This window comes from Loxodonta africana, chromosome 4 (genome assembly GCF_030014295.1).
Source record: "Loxodonta africana isolate mLoxAfr1 chromosome 4, mLoxAfr1.hap2, whole genome shotgun sequence".
Taxonomy (NCBI): Eukaryota; Metazoa; Chordata; class Mammalia; order Proboscidea; family Elephantidae; genus Loxodonta; species Loxodonta africana.
In genome coordinates this window covers 30,976,651-30,999,471 of record NC_087345.1, presented here as the reverse complement: position 1 = coordinate 30,999,471, position 22,821 = coordinate 30,976,651, and the positions used below count along the sequence as shown (strand labels likewise).

Here is a 22,821-nt window from a genome sequence, read left to right as displayed (position 1 = left end):
AATTCAATTAAAAAATATTTACTAAGCAGCTACCATGGGAATGATGCTGGGACATAAGGCAAATCAAAATTTAGTTAGAGCATCAGAGGGTGCCATGGGTTGAATTGGGTACTCCAAAAATGTGTGTCAACTTGGCTAGGCCACCATTCCCAGTATCGTGTGGTTGTCCACCATTTTTGAGCCGATGTGATTATTCTTGTGTTATAAATACTAACCTTTATGATGTTAATGAGGCAGTATTAGCAGCAGCTTTGTTATGACGCAGGACTCAAATCTACAAGATTAGATTGTATCTCGAGTCAATCTGTTTTGAGATATAAAAGAGAAAATGGAGCAGAGAGAAGAGGGACCTCACACCACCAAGAATGAAGAACCAGGAAGGGTGTGTGTCCTTTGGACCCAAGCTCCCTGAGCTGAGAAGCTCCTACCAGAGGAAGATTGATGACAAGGACTTTCCCCAGATCCAACTGAGAGAAAAAGCCTTCCCCTGGACCTGTCACCCTAAATTCGGACTTCTAGCCTCCAAGACTGTGAAAGAATAAATTTGTTTGTTAAATCCAATCACTTGTAGTATTTCTGTTATAGCAGGATCAGGTAACTAAGACAGATGGCTTATAAGTTACTTGGGGAGGGAAAAAAATGCATACCCTAGCAACTATAACATGAAGCAGTTTGTAACTAAGTGCTTTAAAAAAGAACCAACAGTGTACTGGATGAAGAGAGGAAGGAACTACTTATAATTGGGGAGAAATACACCTAGGAAAGAAGGATGAACTTTCAACAGGGAGAGATGAGAAGATTAGAATAGAGGATAGCATAAGCAAAGGCATAAGGAGGCAGGAAGAAGTCATGTTTAGAGAATGATGAGTAGTACAGTATGACAAGAACATAGCCTATCAATGTATTTTGGCAGGAAAGGTGAAGAAAGTTTTGCCCAGTTCGGAGATTTCAATTATCATCAATATGCTCATTATTCCTAAATCACTGTCTCTGGTCCAGATCTTTTCTTGAAATTTCAGACTGTAAAAACTTCAACTGTCCACCAGGTCTCTGCAGCTGTCTGCCACTCACACATTTCAAACTCAAAATGTCTAAAAGTGAACCAATTATCTTTATCCATCAGCCACCGACCTTCCCCTACACCTGCTGCTGCTCATCTTAATTTACTATCTTAAATGAGTGAATTACTTACCCTTTCTAAGCTTCTGATGACTCATCTTTTAAAACAAGTAATACTTTCCAGCTCATAAGTGAAGTACATAAATAATGTATATAAATCAAACAGTCCATCACTTGACTTATGAGACTTTATAAAACATAATTATTATTTATACTTACTAATACCAAACAAAACCAAACCTGTTGCAATCAAGTCAATTCCAACTCATAGAGACGTATAAGACAAAGCAGAACTGCCCCATAGGGTTTCTAAGGAGTGGCTGGTGGATTTGAACCGCCAATCTTTTGGTTAGCATCTGAGCTCTTAACCACTGAGCCACCAGGGCGCCACATAATTACTAACAGTAGTATATTATTATTAATAAACCATTTAAAATCTTTGAGCCTCAGTTCCCCCATTTTTAAGATGGAGATAATACTTCCCTCAAAAGGTTGCTATATATGGTCCTTAAGTGAAATGGTGTATGTGTAGTGCCTTAAATAGTACTCAGCATGCCTGAAGTAATTTTGTTATAAAAAGAGGTGGTAGTCTACTCTGAGTTTAGAAAATTGAGAACTGAGGAGCAAGAACTCATCAGTGTCTTAGGGAGCCATTGCTTTAATCCTAATGACAAATACTGTTTATTTATACAGAAATATTCCCAGAGTAGGAAAGAATATTTCTGTAATAATTACATTGGAATATCCTTTTAGAACATCCAAGCCTGTCTGTTCTAATTCTATTCATGGTAAAAAAAAAAAAAAAAAAAAAAAGCTACAGTCCATATTGGAGGACCTACCATCAGAAGATAGAAGCCTCAATCAATGACTAAAGTCTGCATTTTTCTGGGTACACTGTCTATGGTAAATTAAAAAGGTAGAATTAGAGTCTACAAGTAAGTGTTTCTAAGTTTAATTAATCTTCACATAGATATTTACTCCATGTGAAATGATAAAATCTTATGTCTGAATGTAGTTAAGACCTTGGCTGCTAACCAAAAGGACAGCAGTTTGAATCCACTAGCTGCTCCTTGGAAACCCTATGGGGGGCAGGCAGTTCTACTCTGTTCTATAGGGTCATTATGAACTAGAATCGATTCAATGGCATGGGTTTGGTTTTCGTTTTGGTTTTTTTAGACCATTAATCTGTGAAAGCACTGTTAGCCCACATGATCTGCCTAAATAGCCAGTCTGTTAATTTCTCTCTATTTTTATCTTTTAGTTAGAAAATACTTCAAATAGATGAGTGTTTCCCTAAATTGTGTGACTATAAAGAATCACCTGGAACATTTACTTAAAATATTTATTCTTGATCCCCATTCCAGACGTACTGAATCACAATTTTAAGAGGAGCCTAAAAGAATCTGTAGATTTAATAAGTACCCTAAGTGACTGTCAACAATCAAGCAAGCTTAGAAAACACTGAAATAGATAAACCATACTGCCATTTCAAAATACAAAGATTATCATCATATGACTACAAAGCCAAAGTTATAAAACCTATTGCCACTATGAAAACATGAAGTAGGATGAACATTACCAACTATACTTTGTCCACATTGATAAAATGGTTTATTTCTGCCATACTTATAAAAATACCTTTCCTTAACTTCAATTTCCCTGGTTGTCTTTTCCTCTTTCAACAATCATAAAAACATCTGTACTTTCTCTACAATTCTTTCTGATTCTACTGCTGTTAGGTGCCATAGAGTCGGTTCTGGCTCGCAGCAACCCTATGTACAACAAAATGAAACACTGCCCAGTCCTCTGCCATCCTCATAAATTATTGTTATGCTTGAGCCCATTGTTGCAGCCACTGTGTCAATGCATCTCATTGAGGGTCTTCCTCTTTTTCACTGACCCTCTACTTTACCAAGCATGGTGTCCTTCTCCAGGGACTGACCCCTCCCGATAACATGTCCAAAGTACATGAGATGAAGTCTCCCTATCCTTGCTTCCGAGGAGCATTCTGGCTGTACTCCTTCCAAGACAGATTTATGCATTCTTCTGAGAGTCCATGGTATACTCGATATTCTTCACCAACACCATAATTCAAAGGCGTCAATTCTAGTCAATCTAAAGACCAAATGCTCCAATCCATATTATCAAACCTGGAATCATAATCTAAACTTTTTAAAAATCTCAAGTTGCTGGATGATGAATTAACTGCAAAGGAGTTCATTTGAAAGCTCTTTTTCCAGTCACTGTTACCTGTAGTCCAAATATAAATTGTACATCTGATAAACCTGGCATTCTGTAAATTTTTAGCAATGGAAAGGATCACCATTACAGTCCCATGTGGAAAGCCATCGATTAGGCTGTAGGCATTCTCATAAAATGCACTAATACAACGATGGTTCAATCTCTGTGAGCAAGAAGAAGGGTGTGAGTGTGTGCATCCACCCTCAAGAAGAGTTTTATTGTTTTACGCAACACCTAGAACACATTAAATATCCCAGTCTGCTATGTTACGCAACTTGAGGAGGCACCAATCACATTAAAACTACATGAATATTCTACCATGAATAGTGTGCACAATCCAAAAAAAATGCAAAAATCTTGCTTTAAGGAAATGATTCATTGAATGCAAAAATAAACAGCCAATTTTTTATAGAAGGCTATTTTTAAAGGACTAATTGAACTTTTCAAGAGGACTTTATGAAATAGTCCCCATGCTTCTACTTATTAGCATGTGATTTTTTTATCTATCCTAATACAATCTGTGTATATCTACTGTATAAAGTGAGAACATTTTATATGTAACGAATTTTAGAGCAGTCCAAAAGCTCTGTAATTTATTAAGACATCAACTTAGCTCTTAGAAGTCATAAAAGTTCCACTGATGCACAGAAAGTGATAATAGAGAAAAACTACTCAGAGGCTGATTTAAGGAACGCCTATGTTCTTCTGCTTCCATCTGCTGCTGCTGCACTGCCTCTGGCTAATCAATACTATTTAAGAGCATGAAAAGCAAGATAAGTAGAGAAGCTAACAATCAAATCTTCTATTTTTGCAACCTGAAGTCATCTTTAAACAACAATTTAGTTGAGTAAACAACATCTATCTTGAGCATCGCACCCTACTGAAGAACTACCTATAAAAAAATACGAGACTGAAATTACAACAGTAACTCTAAAGCACAGATGTGAACTTTAAGGGGCAGAGAGTGTAAGTTAACGGTGTTGAAACAATATGGGCAGAGACAGTGAGAACGGTGACACAATGTGAAGAATGTAACCACTGCCAATGAGCTGTACATGTAAAAATTGTTAAATGGTTGTATGTTTTATTGTGTATATTTTCACCAAATTTCTTTTTTAAAAAATGGAACAGAGGTCAGCAAACTACAGCCCACGGACCAAATCTACCCACCACCGGTTTTTACAAATAAAAATTTTATTGGAAGAGAGTCATGTTCATTTGTTTACTCATAATCTATCCTGTTTTCACACTTTAAGAGCAGAGTTGAGTAACTTTTACAGAGACCCCATGACTTGCAAAGCCTAAAATGTTTACTATCTGGGCCTTTACAGAAAAAGTTTGTTGGCCCTGACAGAGAGACACAAGAAGGGACAGTGTATCTAGGGAACAGGAAGTACTTTGTGATACACTGTTTATGTGGGAGAGGGCAATAAATTAAGACAATTGACAGGAGCCAGATATGAAAGGCCTCATAGGTCAGGCGAAAAGGGTTTATGTACAGGAGTGTATGTTAGGCACTCAGATGCACTGCAAAGAAAGATCAGAGAAGAGAGACTGGTAGCTGGAAGGACACCATGTTTCTCAGCCTTTCTTGCAGTTAGGTATGTTGGATTGATGTGCTCACTCCCAGGCGTGAATCATAAAAACTCCTACAGGTCATCCTCTCTTTTCTCATTTGCTAGCTGGGATCAAAATGTAGGGCCACCTTGGAAGCCATGACCATCTGGACAGAGGTTTAACACCTTAGCCCCCATTCTCAGCTACAGATTGACTTTACGTGAGAAACAGGCTTCTGTTTTCTTATAAAAAAAAAACTCTGTTATCTGCAGTAATAGGATGTAAAGAAAATAAAATCCCGTAATCTCTGAAGTTCTCTTTTTTCAGTCACTTCTCTCATCAAATAAAAAAAAAAAAAAATTTTTTTTCTCATCAAATAAAAAAAAAAAAAAATTTTTTTTCTCATCAAATAAAAAAAAAATTTTTTTTTTTTTTTTGTTTGATGAGAGAAGTGACTGAAAAAAGAGAACTTCAGAGATTAGGGGATTTTATTTTCTTTACATCCTATTACTGCAGATAACAGAGGAACTATAAAAGAATTTCCATTGTCAGTCCTACAGATCAATGGAAATAGCTTACCTTTGTCCTGATGCAGTTGCAATCGGTGATGGGCCATTAGGGGCTCGTGGTTCTTCACATGTACTCATTTCCATTATTACTTTATCCAGGGACTAATGAAAATACATTTAAAATATAAACAATCAGATATCTTTATGTATGTTATGAAAATATTACTTATAATTATTTTCTGTTTCATTTCTTTAGAAGCAAAGTAAACAATAAGTGAACAGAGTCATTTTAAGTATCTCTCTAAAGGTCTAAAAAACGAATGCCAAAAAAGAAAAGAAAGAGTTCTGTCCTTTTTCAAGGCACTTATTAACTGGTGGAAAAGCTGTGTACAACACAGGAGTATGAAAGAAAAAAAAACTATAAGAAATTGCCATGTAATGTTTGGGAATCATCAGATTCACTTTAAATTCCAGAACTTATCACATTATTAACTGATAAATAAGATTATATATTAATAGATAAGAATGAACAGTCCCCAAAAAGCTGAGATGAGACATCACTATGAAAAATATTAAATAAGCATAAAATATGACAAAATACTCACACAGTCAAAAAAGCTTTCTCAGGAGAACACTTTTTTCTTGAAGATCTAAAGTTCTTAGTAGCTGTTATAGATTGAACTATGGCCCCCAAAATATGTGTCGGAATCCTAACACCTATACCTATGGATGTAATTCTGTTTGTAAATAGGGTTTTGTTGTGTCAATTACATCTACCTGAGTAGGGTGGGTGGGTTCTAAACCTAATCACTTCTGAGTTGTAAACAGGACAAATTACACCTACTCGTCACTTACTATTTTGTTATCCAATATTTCACATTTATGACAACAGCAAAAAAATCTAAAAAGTCATAATAAAAAATCTATTAGACTATTTTGCATATTAATGACATACACCGCCAGTAATGAACACCAAGGTGTAAGGTGAGAGTAACGCTGGCCATGATGGTTAAGATATTTATGTGTCCAGTTGGCTGGGCCATGATTCTCAGTGGTTTGTCAGTTACGCAATGATGTAATCTGGTAGTTATGTAATGATGTAGTCATCCTCCATTTTGTGATCTGATATGTTATCCTCCATTTTCACATAATGCTGATTTTTGCACAATGACCTGGTCTTTGCAACCTAACCATGTCAGTAAGTGAGGAGTGGGTATAGACACAAAGACACAGACACACAGGTAGGGGAGGGGGATGCTATGTAAAGATTGCCAAGGAACACCTGGGGCTACTGACAAGGGAGAAATCAACACAGCTGAGACCCTGATTTGCACTTTTAGCCTCCAGAACTATGAGAAAATAAATTCTGTTCTTTAAAGCCATTCACTTGTGGTATTTGTGTTAAGGTAGCACTAGGTAACTAAGATAGCAGCCATTACCAACACAACTCCAGTCATTCTCATTCCTGACTTTATTTATAGCATTTATTATTGTCTGTAACTACTTTGTTTTATTTGTTTACTTGTTCACTGTCAGTCTCCTCAGTTAAAACATAAAAATACAATTTCCCTCAGGACAGAGATCAGGTGCTCAATAAATTTTTGTGGGAAGAACAAAGAAATGAACAAGTGATCCATTTTCTTCAACTTTTCTTAAAAAGCAAAGTATATTAGAAAACATGTTACATAATATACTAAATCAGTAAAGCAGAAAAGTCTGAATCTAATGTTATTAAAAGAAAAAAATCCCATGGTAAAGTTAAATGATGTGATAAAATATAACCAATTTAGAACTTAAAACTTTAAAGACTCTCCCATTTTAAAGCTCAAACTTCTCACCTAAAAACTGAGAAATCTAAGTCCCATCAAAATAAAATGAAAAATAAGTAGCAGAAATGCCCAAATAGAGTAGACAGATATTAAAACCCATTGCCATTGAGTCGATTCTAACTCACAGCAACCCTATAAAACAAAAAAACCAAACCCAGTGCCATCGAGTCAATTCCAACTCATAGCAACTCCATAGGACAGAGTAAAACTGCCCCATAGAGTTTCCAAGGAGCACCTGGCAGATTCGAACTGCCAACCCTTTGGTTAGGAGCTGTAGCACTTAACCACTACACCACCACAGTTTCCAGTTAGATATTACTTGTATGTAAGTGTTTATTACTTGAACAATTTCAAAACTCACCAAGGAGATGGGATGTGTTTTCAGTTTAGTCCATGGGATCTAGAAAAAAGAAAATTCTTTAAACTGAAATCATAAAAAAGGAAAACCATAATCAACACTGATGCCCTCTTTACATAGTGATGACGCTGTTGGTGTTAGTTGCTGCTGAGTCAATTCCAATTCGTGGCAACCACATACGTGCAGATGAGAACTGTTCCACAGGGTTTTTAAGGCGTTATCTTAAAGCAGATCACCAAGCAGATCACCAAGCTTGTCTTCTGAGGCGTGTCTAGGTGGGTTCATACCAACCTTTTGGCTAGTAATCCAGAGCTTAACTATCTGTGCCACCTAGAACTGTCCCATATAGTTTTCTAGGCTATAATCTTCCAGGGAACAGACTGCCAAGTCTTTTCTCCTGCGGAGCCACTGGTGGAATTGAACCACCAACAGCAGATGAGTTCTTAAACACCGTGCCACCAGGGCTCCTTTATATCAGATGACTGTTTTTCTTAAATTGCAAAATAATAAACTGAGCAATTCATTCACACTTTGGCCTCAAGTGCACCTGTTTTATAAGAAAATATTACCAGTTATTCTTTCTTAGTCATCTTTTCAAACAGGAACTACAGATTTCTTTAAATATCTTTGTCCCCCAATCTTCAAATCATCTTAAATCCACAATTTAAATTAAGACTTCCCAGAAAAGCACATCAATGTTCTATTGACTTAAAAATTTGTTTAATCCTAGAATTCTGATCAATCTTATTGCATAGATTAAAGATAAATACAAAAGTGAGGCCATTAGTGTAAAATGTAGACAATATCAAATATAATCAAACATACCCAGCACTAAAAACGTCGTATGTCTTTGTAGGTATGTGGGTTTATGGAGGACAGGGCAAGAACTAAAAGTGACCTTCCCCCAAGGCAATCTACTTATGTTGCCATCAAAGGTATAGGTATCTTTACACATTCTTTCCTTTGGAGCCCAAATTTTACTTTAATGAAACAAATTAGCATGCAGTATTTCTAGTGAGCATACTCTCAAACTAAGCCTGGTTTATTAGGGCAGAAGGTCATACAAATCAACAGATTATTACAGACAAAAATAAACACGAATAATAAGTTATAATAACTAGGGATAATGATGAGGAGGAGGAGAAGTAATACGAAGAATCCAAGAATTCTTCCTTTTACGTGAATCTAACAAGACTCCTAAATAAGGCTTTGAGAGAAGTTCAAAAATGATCAAACAGTTGTGGGTAGAACAGATTCATACCCTCAAATGAAATAAAAGTTATTAGAGTAAATGAAAAATAAGAAATTTAAAAAATCCTCAAAATAAAGAAGAAAACAAATAAAGCGATAAAATTCCACATAGAAGTATAATGTGCAAAGCAAGAAATAACCTATCAGTTCACACGTCTTCATTTGAAATAGTGTTTACTTACAACAAAATTTAAAATGTCCCATTTGACAATAAATCTGATGAAAAACACTATCTGTGATAATACGCCAAACTGACCAATGGCATTATTATTAGTAAGTTAATTACTAAATAATAATTTTATTTAAATTTTAATGAAATGAAATTTACAATTAACAAATTAATAACAAATATCTGACTTAACAATTAAGATCTAAGGCACACATTCACGCAACCACTTACACAAAGGTATTTTTTCCGAATTATATTAATATAAGTGCTTCTTTATAAAATTATCTAAAACAAAATATTTATTTTGAAAAACAGGGATGAAATAAAAAATGAAAACAGAAAAGGCCTTCTTCCATAGATATCGAAGCCTTACCCTGATGGATGCTTTGTTACAGAAAACTTTGTTGATAGCAAGCCATGTTGGCAAATCCAGCATATTCTGGAGCACTTCTTCATCCAACTCCAAATTCTTCAGTTCACCTTCTCCTTTTAGGGTACTCAGATTTATCTTGTCAGGAGATAAATTTTTGGTAAATCTGAAAGAGAATATATGTTGACATTAGTTTTAGTGCCAATTATTGTACCCCGGATTCATTCTTGCAATAAAAACCCACTGCTGTCAAGCCAATTCTGACTCAGAGACCCTACAGAACAGAGAAGTATCCCATAGAGTTTTCAAGGCTGTAGTTCTTTACAGAAGCAGACTGTCACATCTTTCTCCTCTGGAGAGACTGGTGGGTTCAAACTGCTGACCTTTTGGTTAGCAGCTGAGCACTTTATCCACTGCGCCTGCAGGGCTCCTTCGTTCTTGCAACACAGAGTATTAAAAATGTGATAGGCTCTGTTTTAATCCATGTTTTTCAATGTGTTCTGTTATTTTTTTTGTTTTTGTTTTTGATCTCTTTTGTTCATTGTTCTTTTACACACAGCCTACAATTTTTTGGCAACATTTGAATATTCCCATATACAATCAAGCTCTGGTTCTTACTGCCTTTTAAACTTGAACATTTAGTGGGCATCCACTATTTTCCAGGCACTGAGGGTAGCTGAAAGCCATCGTGTTTTCTTCACTTCACTAGACACAACATCACACGAATAGATACGTCCTGTTCTACTACTCAAACTGCAAAGAAGGTAAGAAATCAGGTGACCCTTTAGCAGCAGCAGTAGCCATTCATTAGCCAGAATGACTATCAAAGCACATCTGTACTTCTTAAGAATCATCCAGTGACTCTCTCCTTTAGAAACTGATCCAAATCATTCCAAGAATAAGTTATGGTACATATATCTTGTTCTAAAAGGTATATGAGGAAGAGGATTACACCAACTGTTTAGGAGTGATTCTGGTGATTTCTATGTGAGACTCTTTAAAAACACCAACTATTCAAAACCTTGAACTAGATATATAAACGCTATTTATCATTCCTAAAGGAGTTAAGTGAAGTATAAATTGCTTAATGAAAATGCCAAAAATCACAAACAAGACTTAAGCCTGATTTTGTTAAAGAACTCAGATTCTCTATAATGACTTAAAAACTGTTAAACTTAAGATCGAAAGAATTTAACAATAGTTAACACACACACATATATATAAATATACATTTTTTTAAGGGTTTAATATATACCAGGCTTTTCATATGCATGAATTACTACTTCATCTAATTGTCATGATAACCCGTTGAGGGTAAATACTATTTTTAAACTCACTTATCAGATGAACAAACGTAAGGAGAAACTTATTTGCCAAATACCACAACTAATAATAATATTATTTAGGACCCCTGGTAGTGCAGTGGTTAAGCACTTGGCCACTAACCAAAAGGCTGGCGGTTTGAACCCACCAGATGCTCCAAGACAGAAAGATGTAGAAATCTGCTTCCATAAAGATTACGGCCTTGACAGTTCTATTCTGTCCTATAGGGTCGCTATGAGTCGGAATCGACTCAATGGCACTGGGTTTTTGGGTAATTGCTATCCAAGCACCAAGGTCCCACCATGATAGAAAAGTGAAGCCTGTTCTTTCTCAGAGCTTTTATATATTGATAATCATTATAGTTATCATACAATTTTTTAAAAAACATTTTGTTGTGCTTGAAGTGAAAGTTTACATAGCAAATTAGTCTTCCAACCAATGCTCCGTGACATTGGTTGCAAACCCCGCAATGTGTCAGCACTCTCCCGGTTTCCTCCCTGGGTTCCCCGTTTCCATTAGTCCAGTTACCCTGTCCCTCCTTGCCTTCTTATCTTTGGTTTTGGGCAAATGTTGCCCTTTTGGTCTCGTATACTTGATTGTTTTCAGAGGCACTTTCTTATACTTGATCGTTCTCAGAAGCACATTCTTCACAGGTGTTATTGTTTATTTTATAGCCCTGTCCATTGTTTGGCTGAAAGGTGGCCTCCCTGAGTGTCTTCAGTTTCAAGTCAGAAGGTTGTCTTAGGGCATGTGATAAGTTTTAAATGTGTTAAAATGGTTGTAGTGAGGACTGGAGTAAATATTGTTGCTATGGTTTTTAAATATAAATAAATAAGATCACTTGCATAAAAAAAAAAGCTTACAGCCTTGGAAACCCTATGGGGCATTTCTACTCTGTCCTACAAGGCCACTATGAGTCACAATCGACTGACAGCAGTGGGTTTGGTTTTTTTGGTTTTTATCATTATTACACATGTACTTTAAAGTAAAGGACCCTTGGTGGCACAGTGGTTAAGCACGCAGCTGTCAACCGAAAAATCAGCAATTCGAACCCACTAGCTACTCCAAGGAAGAAAGATGTGGCAGTCTGCTTCCTTAAAGATTACAGCCTTAGAAACCCTACGGGGCAGTTCTACTCTGTCCTACAGGATAGCTATGAGCCAGAATCGACTAAACAGCAATGGGTTTCACTTTAAAGTAACTTCATATACCCAGTAAACCCACATTACTTTAATTCTCAAAGCAACTCTAAAAATTGAAAAATTGCTAACTTTACCCAGGAAGTACTTTTTCAGAAATGTAACTAGTGACAAAATTAACTGTTGACTAACAAAACAAGCATTAACCAGTCTTCTATGTTTCTTTAAAGTTAAAGATAACCAGTTGGCGTCAAGTCAGTTCTGACACATGGCGATCCCATGTGTGTCAGGGCAGAACTTTGCTCCACAGCATTTTCAATGGATGAGCTTTTGGGAAGTAGATCACCAGGCCTTTCTTCTGAGGCACCTCTGGGAGGACTCAAACCTCCAACCTTTTACTTAGCAGTCAAACATATTAACTATTTGAACCACCCATGAAATCCAGTTAAAGATTAAAGCAACTAAGTATATTGGATCAGCCAGGGTGACGTAAACAGTAAAGCACTTGAATAGTACCCAAAAAGTTGGTGGTTCAAACCCAGCCAGAGGTGCTTGGGAAGATAGGTCTGGCAATCTGCTTGTGAAAGGTCGCAGCCTTGACAACCCTATGGAATAGTTCTACTCTGCACACATGGAGTCACCATGAGTCAGAATCAACTCAACAGCAACCAACAACAACAACAACGTCAATAAGACTACCAATCGATACCTGCATGCTTCCCTATGAACTCCAAACTAGAATTTCTTGTACCAGATTTTATCTGCATTTGTATCTTCTCACAGAATATCAACTGAGAAATGCAAAACTAACATTTAATCTAAAGTATATCACCAATGATGCTACACTGCATTATACTCACCCTAATGTTTGGATACACTACCATTCCTAATCAAAGAGAAGCTAAAAACAACCCACCACTTCCTGAAGACACCATATTAGAGCTAGAAGAGAGCATTTAATAAGTATTTAAGGATTTACTTCCCAAACATATACTCTGGCAAGCAGAACACTGAACATCCCTGCCCTGTGGAGTTCAGTTACAATATATTAGTAGTAGCTACATACGTAACAAGTAATATATGTTACCAATCATATAAAGAAATGCTTACATATGACTTCAATTACATAGAAAATGCATCACAAAATCTCAAATATCAAGACTTACTACCTATGGTCGGTGGGATTTTAGATTAATTCCTTTGTCTTCATACTTTTCTGTATGTTTAAGTGACAAGGAGCATTTTGATAGAGAAAAGTCCAACAGAAACCCAAAAGACAAGCCTAGCAAGAATAAAAGTGAAAGTCCAAAAAGATTATTAAAATGTATGTCATTCACAAGAAAATTCTATTTTCAATTTAGCTCATACTGAAAGGACATTTGCAAAAGGCATGTTGTCTTAATCAACGCCCACAGAAGCAGCAGTCAAAAAAACAAATGATGTATTGTACTGGGCAAATCTGCTGCAAAGAACCTCTTTCAACTGTTCAAAAGCAAAGATGTCACTCTGAGGACTCAGGTGCACCTGACCCAAGCCATGATATTTTCAATTACTTCATTTGCATGCAAAAGCTGGACAGCGAATAAGGAAGACCAAAGAATTGACACCTTTGAATTGTGTTGTTAGCTAAGAATATGGATTGTACCACGGGCTGCCAAAAGAATGAACAAATACGTCTTGGAAGAAGTAAAACCAGAATGTTGCTTAGAAGTAAGGATGGCGAGACTTCGTCTCACATACTTTGGACATATATCAGGAGGGGTCAGTCCTTGGAGAAGGACATTATGCTTGGTAAAGTAGAGGGTCAGCAAAAAAGAAGACGACCCTCAGGGAGATGGGTTGACACAGTGCCCGCCAATAGGCTCAAACGTAACAATGACTGTGAGGATGATGCAGGACCGGGCAGCATTTCACTCTGTTGTATACATGGTCACTATGAGTTGGAACTGACTAGATGGCACTTAACAACAACACGGGTTTTAAAGTCAGGCTCAAACAGGTTGAAATTCTTGTTTAGCCACTCATTGTATTATCTCTTTGATCCTCAATTTACTTATCCATAAAATGGGGGAAATAGTACCAACCTCAAAAAACTACAGTGAGAATCAAAAACAGATAATATGTACAGCACCTGCTACAAAATAGGTACTGAGTTTTCTATTTCCTTTCTATTTAAGTTATGAATGCATTTATTACGGTTTTAACAGGAACAACATCAAAAGATCCTGGTTATCCATATAAGAATTTGTTGAGAACCCAGATGTAAATCCATCCACCTGTAATCACCTGATCTTCGACAAGGGCCCAAGGTCCAAAAAATGGGGAAAAGACAGTCTTTTTTAACAAATGGTGCTGGCAAAACTGGATGTCCGTTTGCAAAAAAAAGAAATAGGACCCATACCTCACACCACACACAAAAACTAATTCAGAAAAAAAAATAGGATCAGTCCTAGAGGCCCTAACACATGGCATTAATAGGATACATACTGTAACTAACAACACACAAAATCCAGAAGATAAGCTAGATAACTGGGATCTTTTAAAAATTAAACACGCTCATCAAAAGACTTCACCAAAAGAGTAAAAAGAGAACCTACAGACTGGGAAAAAAATTTTGTCTATTACAAATCCAACAAAGGTCTAATCTCTAAAATCTACAGGAAAATCCAACACCTCTACAACAAAAAGACAAACAATCCAGTTAAAAAATGGGCAAAGGTCATGGAACAAAACAAGACTAAAGGGGCACACCAGCCCTGGGGCAGGGACTTGAAGGCAGGAAGGAACAGGAAAGCTGGTAATAGGGAACCCAGGCTTGAGAAGGGAGAGTGTTGATATGTCCTGGGGTTGTTAATCAATGTCATAGAACAGTGTGTGTACTAACTGTTTGATGAGAAACCAGTTTGTTCTGTAAACCTTCATCTAAAGTACAGTAAAAAAGAAAAAAAAAAAAAGGGGCAAAAGAAATGAACAGACACTTCAACGAAGAAGACATTCAAGTGCCTGGCGGCTAACACACACATGAGGAAATGCTCCCAATCACTAACCATCAGAGAAACGCAAATCAAAACCACAATGAGATACCATCTCACCACAGCATTACTGGCACGAATCAAAAAAAGAGAAAATAAAAAACGTTGGAGAGGCTTCAGGGGAGACTAGAACTCTTATGCACTGCTGGTGGAAATGCAAAATGATACAACCATTTTGGAAAATGATATGGCACTTCCTTAGAAAGCTAAAAATTATGCTCCTTCCTCACAAACAAGAGAATGGTTCTTCAGCCACATCTGTCTCATATTGTTACAGGAGAAGTAGGCTTTCATTAAGTATTCACCAGGCACACAAAGGGAAGACTACTCACAGAATACCATAAGGCATCGAAGGACTGTGTGTCCACCTCTGGTTTTTTCAAGTATTGCTTCAAGATTTTTGGTCTAAATTTCCTACTGAAGTTCCCAGACAATGGTGCTACTTGACAAAATGTGTTGTCATTGTGAAGAGTTCTAATACTAGGCTTGGTCCTAATGGGAATAAATTACTATCTGAAGTCATATAAACTATTACAGCTCATAAAGAATCACTTAAAGCTCTAAAAAGGTATATAAATTTTTTAAACCAAATTTTAAAAAATGATAGAAATCTACCTCAGTAAGTCAGTTAAACTTTTGAATAATTCTTTATTTGGTGGAAAACGATGCGGGGAGAGGAGAATGCAAGAATGCAATCTACATAAAATCAAAACAGTATGTTAGTAAGGACTCAAACCGACAATGAAATAGAAAGCTGAATGACCTGAATATGTCAGTCATAACAACTGCACTGAGGAAAGTCTTACCACATGATAAAGATAAAAATGGCAAAAACTCTTAACCAATTTTTTAGTTTTTAAGTTCAGAACATAAGTTAATGTTTCATTAATATGTCACCATTGTGGCATGCAAAACAGTTTAAAAGTCTTCATGTGTTATTTATTTATAACAGTACCAATGAAGTAAATTTTAATATAAATGTGTGCATCTTACCAGTTAACAATATTTTAATAATGTAACAATTTAAAGACATACTTAAAACCAAAAAACCCACTGCCATTCAATCGATTCTGACTCATAGTGACCCTATAGGGTTTCCAAGACTGTAAATCTTTACAGAAGCAGACTGCCACATCTTTCTCCCACAGAGCAGCTTGGTGGGTTCAAACTGCTGACCTTTTGGTTAGCAGCTGACCACTTTTTAACCACCGTGCCACCAGAACTTCTTAATACTTAAAAGAGGCATGTGAAGACAAAAGGCTTCCATTTTACCCAAAATCTTAATTACACATAATGCATAAAAACAAATTTACTCATTTTTTCAGTATTAACAACAAAATTCTTAGACTTTCATCTGATTAATTTTGTAGCTACATCATGAAAACAAAGATCATATAGTTATTTTATTTGTCAATCCAAACTGAAATAGATTTGTAGAATAAACTATCTCTAGATTAAATATAACATTTGAGGGTAGAATCACAGAATGTTAAGAGCTATAAAGAATCTAGTTCTTTAAAGAACATAGCTTATAAACCTCTTTTTGACGTGGTTACCTTCCTTCCTCCACATTATCTTTTCTCATTCATTTAATTAGTCTAAGATATTCTTTTAAAATGTCATCAGCAAATACGTATTTGCTGATGAATTATTCACCTTATCCTGAAATTATTCATGGTTCCTATGATTGCTGATGTTGCTGGAGAGTCACACGAATGCCTGCTATACTTCTAAACTTAAGAACTGGCTCTGCTACTTGCAAATATTTTCTCAAATAACAGTTGTAAAAATAATCATTCTTACCTATGATATTTCATCATATATCGTGAAAAATGAAATTTTGTAGGAAACTTAACAATGCATGTTAAACTATTTAATTTAAAAAATTAAAAAAGGTGCTCCTTAATCTGCAGTTGTTGAATGGGAGTCAAATCTAAACAAGTACTTTTGTTTTAACAGTAAAAACAAAATTAGTAAATTTGTTTTTATGCATTATGTGAAATTAATAAGATTTTCAATAGGTGTTTTTGGACACAGAAAAAGCTAAGTAACAATCACTGCCTTAAAGAAAAATGATTAACCATCCAGAAAACAAATTATTTCAACATTATAATTCAATTTTAATTATTTTATTAAGAAGCAAATACCTCTTGGGGTAGCTGCTCATCTACCAGTGACTCCCCCTTCTTTGGGAAGGGCCATAAACACAGGAGTAGGGAGTCTAAGGAATGTTAACATACTTCCTTGGTTATAGCTAATTGACCTAAAGGTAGACAGGGCATCTGGGCTGTTCAATCAGTTTCTCCTCCAGACATGTGAAACCAATCACTACCTCAGGGGCAAACTGATAAATGAATAAAGAATTATGACAGAGAGAGAAACACAAATCCAAAATTATTTTAGAACTGAAAGGTAACATAAAGATTCTTTCCCATCATTGTTCCATTCTCCCCAATTGGGCCCAATCAAACTCTTGAAATGAACTAGTAACTGAAATCACTATCTAGTATCTGAAGTGTGTGCCCCTAAAAGGATTAGATTCTCATTGCATATGAAAACAGTACAAGAACCAATAAGCAAATTAACAGCTTCTGCTTGGTTTTATTCAAAACAATATTTCCAAAAAAGACAAGTACCTTCAAACCACATTTTAAAGTCATCATACAACAGAGGATGTTCTTGGAGAGAATTCCCAAAATCTGATAGACAGCCAAATCCTTTGGCTAGGACAACTAAATTTTTAATCTGTAACCAATTATAGCCTTTCACATTCCATGGACTTCATCAAGTAGCAATAAAGATCCCTTAAAACTAAGAACAGATGAGGCTTTTCTACAGAAACCCATATTTACTCATTTTCTCCTCTACCCAACGCCATTCCCTTCACCCCAGTTGCACCTCCTTTAATTCAGCATCTTCCTCTCAGAGCCAGTTGTTTTCCTGCCCTACTCTATATGTCATTACCTTCAGGCTCGAGAAGTAAATTAGTTAAGTGTTTTTTGAATTTTTTGGCATGATTTAGAGCAAGAAGTACACTTTACATTACAATGTAGCACATGCATGCACACAGGAAACAAAAATTTCACAAAGCAATTTTTCAATTTTGTAATGCAGTATGACGTTTTCTATTCTATTCCATTCTTTTTAAATGGTGATTGCAATTGAATAAACTGATTTCACAAGCCACCTTCCAACCCACAGTTTAACAAACTACACATGTATATATCCAAACCCCCCAACTGCCGATTCCTACTCATAGCAACCTCATAGGGTTTCTGAGGCTGTAAATCTCTACAGAAGCAGACTGCCACATCTTTCTCCATAAATGAGCTGGTTTGAATCAGTCTGAAGCCCCGGTAAGAACTAAAACTATTAAAACTTCTAGAAGAAAATCTCAGTGACTTGAGTTTGGCAAAGATTTCTTTAAAACAAATAAAGAAGTACAAACTATAAAAGAAAAAAAAAATAGACTTCATCAAAATTTATAACTTTGCTTTCAGGAAATTCCTCAACATAAAAAAGCATCTATACAAAACCAACAGCCAACATCATTCTTAATGGGGAGATGCTGAAATCATTCCCCTTGAGAACAGGAACAAGAAAAGGATGCCCTTTATCACCATTCCTATTTAACACTGGAAACCCCGGTGGCATAATGGTTAAGAGCTATGGCTACTAATCAAAAGGTTGGCAGTTTGAATCCACCAGGCACTCCTTAGAAACCCTATGGGGCAGTTCTACTCTGTCCTACAGGGTCGCTTTAAGTTGGAATCAACTCAACAGCAATGGGTTTGTTTTTTTTTTGGTTATTTAGCATTGTGCTGAAAGTCCTATCTAGAGCAATAAGGAAAGAAAGAGAAATAAAGAGCATCCCAAGTGGTAAGGAAGAAGTAAAACCGTCCCTACTTGCAGATGATACTGTACAGAGAAAACCCAAAAGTCTCTATGAGAATACTACCCAGTGCCGCTACTGGAACTAAATAGAAAGATTCAGCAGATTAGCAGGATACAATAGAAACATACAAAAATCAGTTGGATTCCTATAGCCCAATAAAGAGAACTACAAAAAGGAAATCAGGAAAACAATACCATTTATAATAGCCCCTAAAAAAATAAAATACTTAGGAATAAATCTAACCAGGGATGTAAAAGACCTGTACAAAGAAAACTGCAAAACACTACTGCAAGAAACGAAGAGACCTACATAAATGGAAAAACTTACCATGCTCATGAATAGGTAGACTTGACATTGTGAAAATGTCAATTCTATCCAAAGCAATCTATAAATACAATGCAATCCCGATCCAAATACCAACAGCATTCTTTAAAGAGATGAAAAACTAATCGTTAACTTTATATGGAGAGGAAAGAGGGCCCCAGATAAGTAACACACCACTGAAGAAGAATAGAGTAGGGGGACTTACACTACCTGACCTCAGAACCTACTTATATAGCTACAGTAGTCAAAACAGCCTGGTACTGGTACAACAACAGATACATTGACCAATGGAAGAGAACTGAGAACCCAGATGTAAACCTACAGTCACCTGATCTTTGACAAAGACCCAAAGGCCATCAAATGGGGAAAAGACAGTCTTTTTAACAAATGGTGCTGGCAAAACTGGATGTCTGTCTGCAAAAAAAAAAAAAAATGATCTAGGACCCATCCCTCATACCATACAAAAAAACTAATTCAAAATGGATCAAAAACCTAAATATAAAACCAAAAACTACAAAGGTCATAAAGGGAAAAATAGGGACAACACCAGAGGCCCTAATACACGGCATTGACAGGATGCAAACCATAAATAACAATACAGAAACACCAGAAGATAACCTAGATAACTGGGATCTTCTAAAAATTAAACACTTATGCTCATCAAAAAACTTCACAAAGAGGATAAAAACAGAAACTACAGGCTGGGAAAAAAATTTTGGCTATGACAAATCCGATAAAGGCCTAATCTCTAAAATCTACAGGAAAATCCAACACCTCTACAACAAAAAAACAAATAATCCAACTAAAAAATAGGCAAAAGATATGAACAGACACTTCACCGAAGAAGACATTCAAGTGGCTAACAGATACATTAAGAAATGCTCAAGAACACTAGCCAGTAGAGAAATACAAATCAAAACCACAATGAGCTACCATCTCATCCCAGCATTACTGGCACAAATCAAAAAAACAAAACAAATGTTGGAGAGGCTTCAGGGAGATTGGAACTCTTATGCACTGCTGGTGGGAATGCAAAATGGCACAACCATTTTGGAAAATGATATGGCTCTTCCTTAGAAAGCTAGAAATAGAAATACATGATCCAGCAATTCCACTCCTAGGACTATATACTAGAGAACAGCAGTCACATGAATAGACATATGCACACCCATGTTCATTGTAGCACTGTGTGCAACAGCAAAAAGATGGAAACAACCTAGGTGCCCATCAACAGACGAATGGATAAACAAATTATGGTACATACACACAATGGAATACTAAGCAGCAATAAAGAACAATGATGAATCTGCAAAGCATCTCACAACATGGATGAATCTGGAGGATATTACGCTGCATGAAGTAAGTCAATCACAAAAGGTCAAATACTGTATGAGACCACTACTATATAAAGCTCATGAAAAGGTTACACGCAAAACGAAACAATCTTTGATGGTTACAGGGAAAGAGAGGGGAGGGAGGGAAAAACACTAAATAGACAAATGGTAAGTGGTAACTTTGCTGAAGGGTAAGACAGTACACAATAATGGGGAAGCACCACAGACACATCCAAACTCCCTAACCAAAAAAAAAAAAAACACCATACCCACTGCCCTCAAGTTGATTCTGACTCACAGCGACCCTAACTCCCTAAGGGACCAAATTACTGGGCTGAGGGCTGTGGGGACCACAGTCTCAGGGAACATCTAGCTCAAATGGCATAACACAGTTTATAAAGAAAATGTTCTGTATTCTATTTTGGTGAATAGCATCTGGGGTCTTAAAAGTTTATAAGCAGCCATCTAAGATACTACACTGGTCTCACCCTGTCTAGAGCAAAGGAGAAAGAAAAAAATCAAAGACACAAGGGAAAGATTAGTTCTAAGGACTAACGGACCACAGCCTCCACCAGACTGAGTCCAGTACAACTAGATGGTGCCAGATACCACCACCAACTGCCCTGATAGGGATCACAATAGAGGGTCCCAGACAGAGCTGGAGAAAAATGTAGAACAAAACTCTGGCTCACAAAAAATTTAAAAAGACCAGGCTTACTGGTCTGACAGGGACTGGAGAAACTCTGAGAGTATGGCCCCTCAACACCTTTATAGCTCAGTAATGAAGTCACTCCTGAGGTTCACCTTTTGGCCAAAGACTATGACAGGCCCATAAAACAAAACAAGACTAAATGGGCACACCAACCTAGGGGCAAGGATGAGAAGGCAGGAGGAGACAGGAAAGCTGGTAATGGGAAACCCAAGGTCGAAAGCGGAGAGTGTTGACGTATCATGGGATTGGCAAACAATGTCACAAAACGATATGTGTATTGTTTAATTAGAATCTTGTTTGCTCTGTAAAACTTTGCCCTTCAAAAGACACTGTTACTAAAAGGCAAGCCACAGACTAGGAAGTATTTACGAAACTTGTTTGAAAACGGAGTTGTATCTACAGTATATAAAGAATTCTTACAACTTAATGGTAAGACGACTTATTAATAGGCAAAAGATTTGAACAGATTCTTGAACCAAAGAAGCCATATGGATGGCCGATAAGCATATTAAAATATGTTGAACATTATTAGTCATCCCCCAAAACTCACTACTGTCAAGTCGATTCCGGCTCACAGCATCCCTATGGGAAAGAGTAGAACTGCCCTATAGGGTTTTCAAGGTTGTGATCTTTACAGAAGCAGGCTACCACATTTTTTCCTGCAGAGCAGCTCGTGGGTTGGAACCTCTGACCTTTTGGTTAGCAGTCAAGCATTTTAACCACTGTGCCACGAGGGTTCATTAGTCATTAGGAAAATGCCAATTAGAAAAAGAATAAAGGCATATTAAAAACCACAGTAAGACACTACTACTTACCCACAAAAGTGGCTAAAATTAAAAGGACTGCCCATTCTGAGTACTGTTGAAGATTCGGAGCAACTGGAGCTCTCATACACTTGCTAGTGAGAATCTAAAATGTACGGTGGCTCTTTTGGAAAGCTGTTTAGCAGTTTCTTTAAAAGTTATACATACACCTACCAGACATCTCAGACACTCTATTCCCAGGTATTTTCTTTACTCAGAGAAATGAAAAGCATATGTCCTCACAAATACTTTTACATGAATAGTCATAGCAGCTTTATTTGGAATAGTCAAGAAAGGAGAAAAAAACCTCAATAGGTAAATAGATAAACAAAATGCGGTATATCCACTCCAACAAAAACCCACTGCCTTAGAGTCGATCCAACTCATAGCGACCTAACTCATAGCGACCCTGTAGGACAGAGTAGAACTGCTCTGTAGGGTTTCCGAGACTGTAAATCTTTACTGAAGCAGACCACCACACCTTTCTCCCACGGAGCAGCTGGTGGGTTCAAACTGCCAATCTTTTAGTTAGCAGCCAAGCACTTTAACTGCTGTGCCCCCAAGGCTCCCTGTGGTATATCCATGATGGAATGCAACCACTGATATGTATTTAACTTAGATTAGTTTGCATTTTCCAGGATTTTATATACACAAGTATGCGTGTGTGTGTGTATGTATGTATATTTTGGGGGGAGGATCTGGCTTCTTTCACTTAACATGATTATTTTGCAATTTGTCTATTTTGTTGTATGTATCAATAGTTCCGCCGCTATTCATAAGGTTTTCACTGGCTAATGCTTTCCAGAAGTAGACTGCCGGGTCCTTCTTCCTAGTCTGTCTTAGTCTGGAAGCTCAG

General features: G+C 36.7%; 1 protein-coding gene across 4 annotated transcripts in view; it reads right to left on the bottom strand.

Moving 5' to 3' along the window:
* Positions 1 to 22,821, bottom strand: part of BLTP3B (bridge-like lipid transfer protein family member 3B) — a 116,555-nt gene that overhangs the window by 74,279 nt on the left and 19,455 nt on the right. For 3 of the 4 annotated variants that reach the window (XM_064283693.1, XM_010599584.3, XM_010599590.3), the window contains exons 2-4: positions 9,407 to 9,569; positions 7,617 to 7,655; positions 5,497 to 5,588 (exon numbers count right to left, since the gene is read on the bottom strand). In XM_064283693.1, coding sequence (XP_064139763.1) covers positions 5,497 to 5,588; positions 7,617 to 7,655; positions 9,407 to 9,569 — 294 coding nt within the window. Of the gene's footprint in view, positions 1 to 215; positions 305 to 5,496; positions 5,589 to 7,616; positions 7,656 to 9,406; positions 9,570 to 22,821 lie in introns of those variants that run through there. The other variant, XM_023538729.2, reaches the window with a different exon arrangement.